Source organism: Temnothorax curvispinosus, unplaced genomic scaffold, assembly GCF_003070985.1.
Source record: "Temnothorax curvispinosus isolate PA1 unplaced genomic scaffold, ASM307098v1 QBEX01007259.1, whole genome shotgun sequence".
Classification (NCBI taxonomy): Eukaryota; Metazoa; Arthropoda; class Insecta; order Hymenoptera; family Formicidae; genus Temnothorax; species Temnothorax curvispinosus.
Genome location: NW_020217039.1, coordinates 89,105 through 92,292, shown reverse-complemented (window position 1 = coordinate 92,292; position 3,188 = coordinate 89,105). Strand labels below are relative to the sequence as shown.

General features: G+C 54.7%; 1 protein-coding gene across 1 annotated transcript; it reads right to left on the bottom strand.

The window, feature by feature from the left end:
• Nucleotides 1-1,077: 1,077 nt before the first annotated feature.
• Nucleotides 1,078-2,970, bottom strand: LOC112456846 (the record flags this gene model as incomplete). Its single annotated transcript, XM_025019608.1, has 2 exons — nt 2,810-2,970; nt 1,078-2,410 (listed from the first exon to the last, which is right to left on the bottom strand). Coding segments are annotated over exons 1-2 (1,494 nt in total), but the record flags the coding sequence as incomplete, so codon positions are not given.
• Nucleotides 2,971-3,188: the final 218 nt, after the last annotated feature.

The following is a 3,188-nucleotide window of genomic DNA, read 5'->3' as shown; positions in this document are numbered from 1 at the left end:
AAACGGTCAATATTGATCGTTTAAATTAAACTGGATTTACGTGCGTTTAAACGTGAGTTTATCATTGGTAGAAACTAATATTTTGGCAAACTTTGGTTAACCGAATGTCACTAGGGATTAACTTTTTAACCGCGTTGGTAGAAACGGGCATTATTAGAAAGAGACGAAGAGTAAGTTAATCTAAGATTAAAAGTTAACCGACACTTGTGAAACTGGGCCTAAATGTTTACCGAAATTTTAACGGATAAAATTTATAACGGGCAAGACCTTTCTAAAGAATTACACTACATAAGTAAGTAAATAAATATAATTTTTCATGCAACTGTCGCTATAATTATTCAGAAAAAAAACATAATTTTTTAACATACTCATAGTGACCACAGCATTTTCATCAACATTGATGACATTGACATTTTCGTCGTATGTGGTGAAACAGTGATGGTTTAATATTTGTTTCTCGCCTTGCCGATCTTATATCCGACAGCGGCTTACACTTTATTTAGAGAAGAGTATAGTACAAGTAGCGTGTAGACGAGGGGCGCGGCTGATCACCGGTTTTACAACGCGATAACTCCGAAGCGTACTTTCCGAAAATGCTGCTACGAACGACCGACTTCGCACTCACGGCTCGCTCATCCCCCTTTTCCCGGGCCAAGCTACTCGATCCACCCGGTCCGGAAAGAGGGCCGAGGCGAACACGTGAGTACCGCGTGCTGCCACAAGAGCGGGCACCGCAAGCGGACACGGAGCCGACACGGCTCCGGTTTGCAACATCCCGCTCGCCTCGTCCACTAGACGAAATTAACCTATAGTCTCCAGGGGCACCGCCCGCCATGGCGCCTGGCGGGGCCAGGTTACTAGTTTACAATCTTCATTAGACGACGGACGTCTCTTACACTATTGGCTTACAAGTTAATATTTACACAATGTACAATATATTTACACGGCGGTTTAACCGTCACGCCCTCCCGGGGGCACACTTTTGCGGTCGGCCCGAGGTTTGATCGGGAGCGGGCACAGTTTCGCGATCGGTCGCCTGAATGCGGCAGAAGCGGTTTTAATGCTGACGACGCGCACCAGCCTGTCGGAGCCGGGATGAAGGGCGGTGACTCGCGCTAGCGCCCATTTGGCGGGGGGCTGCAGTTTGTCCTTGAGGAGTACGAGCGTGCCCACTTCGAGGTTCGGCGATGTCCTCCTCCATTTTTTGAGTTGCTGTAGATGGTGCACGTATTCTCTCGACCAACGACTCCAGAAGTGGTCGCGCATAGAGACCAAGGCCCATCGTGATGGCAGTCGGTTCACGTCAGCGCCCAGCAGGGAAGGCTCCGGTATGTTTACAAGTGGCTCGCCAACGAGCAGATGGCCCGGGGTCAGCGCGGACAGATCCGACGGGTCGTTGCTCAGCGCGTACAGAGGCTGCGAGTTAAGGCAGGCCTCAACTTGGGACAGCAGTGTCGCCATCTCCTCGAAGGTGAGTTTGTGCTCCCCGAGCACGCTCCGTAGGTGGTATTTCACTGACTTGACGCCGGCTTCCCACAACCCTCCGAAGTGGGGCGCCCCGGGGGGGATGAACGACCATTCTGTGCCGTGGTTGGCCAAGTCCGCGGCGCTAGCATGGTAGAAGCTGGAGGTTGCCTTAAACATTGCGCGCAGCTCCTTGGCGGCCCCGCGGAAATTGGTCCCATTGTCGCTTATCAGAAGTCGGCAGTGGCCCCGACGGGCCGTGAATCGCTTGAATGCGGCTAAAAATGAAGCAGAGGATAAGTCAGAGACGGCTTCCAAGTGTATGGCCTTGGAGGACAAGCACACAAACAGACAGATATAGCCTTTGACGGCCTTGTGGCCGCGGCCTTTTGTAGTCCGGAGGAACACGGGGCCGGCGTAGTCAACGCCGGCGGACTGGAAGGGCCGACCCGGGCGGGCGCGTTCCGCTGGCAGCTGTCCCATTTGCTGCGCCGCTGTAGCGCCTCGGAATCGTGCGCAGGTCACGCACTTGTGGATCACGGCTCGAATGAGGGAGTTGGCCCGGAGGATCCATACCCTTTGGAGGAGTAGGCTACGGGTCAACTGGGGGCCTCCATGCAGCGACGTCATGTGAGCCTCCCGCACCAGCAGGAGGGAGAGAGGGTTGTCTTTTGCCAGTATAAGTGAGTGCTTCTTCTCAAAGGGCAGCAATGCGTGCTGCAGGCGGCCACCCAGGCGCAGCAGCCCTTCGTGGTTCAAAAATGGGCAGAGCGGCAAGAGAGGAGAACGAGCCGGGAGTGGCCTTGAGTCCCCGAGTTGCGCTATCTCGTCCGGAAAGTTGTGCCGCTGCGCAATTCTTACCCAGCGGAGTCGAGCCGCGTCCAGTTCGTCTCTGGTGACAAAGCCCTCTTTCTTGTTCCGGGGGTTACGGGTGTTGTGAAGGAATCTAAAACAAAATACCGTAACACGGAGTAAGCGTGATAAAGACGAGAAGCGCAATAGGACGGGGTTGTCCTCGGTGGGTCGTCTTGCGACGTGAGTCGTCACAATCCGCTGCTCCTCCCTCCCTACATCAGTATCAGCGACCGTTGGCTCGGACCAGGCATAATTGTAGTCTCTGAGCCATGTAGGGCCACGCCACCAGAGGTCTAGCGTGGCTAGCTCACTGGGCGATATGCCTCTCGTCGCGGCGTCGGCCAGGTTTTCCGCCGACGACACATATCTCCAGTTCGGGGGGAACAGCAGATCCTGTACCTTTGCGACCCTGTTCGCCACAAAGGGTTTCCAGCGGGAAGGATGAGATCAGATCCAGGCAAGCACCACGGCGGCGTCTATCCAGGCAAACTTCTGCGCACCGCTCAAGTCGAGACCCTTGCCGGTTGCGTTGAGTAGCTCAGTGAGCAACAGGGCGCCTTGCTCCAATTGCGGTATGGTGACCGGTCGGACCGGGGCCACCTTGGTCTTTGCCACCACCAAATGGACAGAAACTTCCCCGGATGTGTCCATGCACCGCAGGTAGACAGCCGCAGCGTAAGCCCGGCTAGACGTCGGAAAACCCATGGAGCTCGACGGTGCCGTCAACTTCGTAGCCGACTGAGCGTGGAACGCTCAATGCATTCAAGTAGGGCAAGGTCTCCGTGAACTTTGTCCAAGAGGACTGGAGTCCCTCCGGAAGCGGTTGATCCCAGTCTAGTCTAGCCATCCACAGGTCTTGTATAAAGATT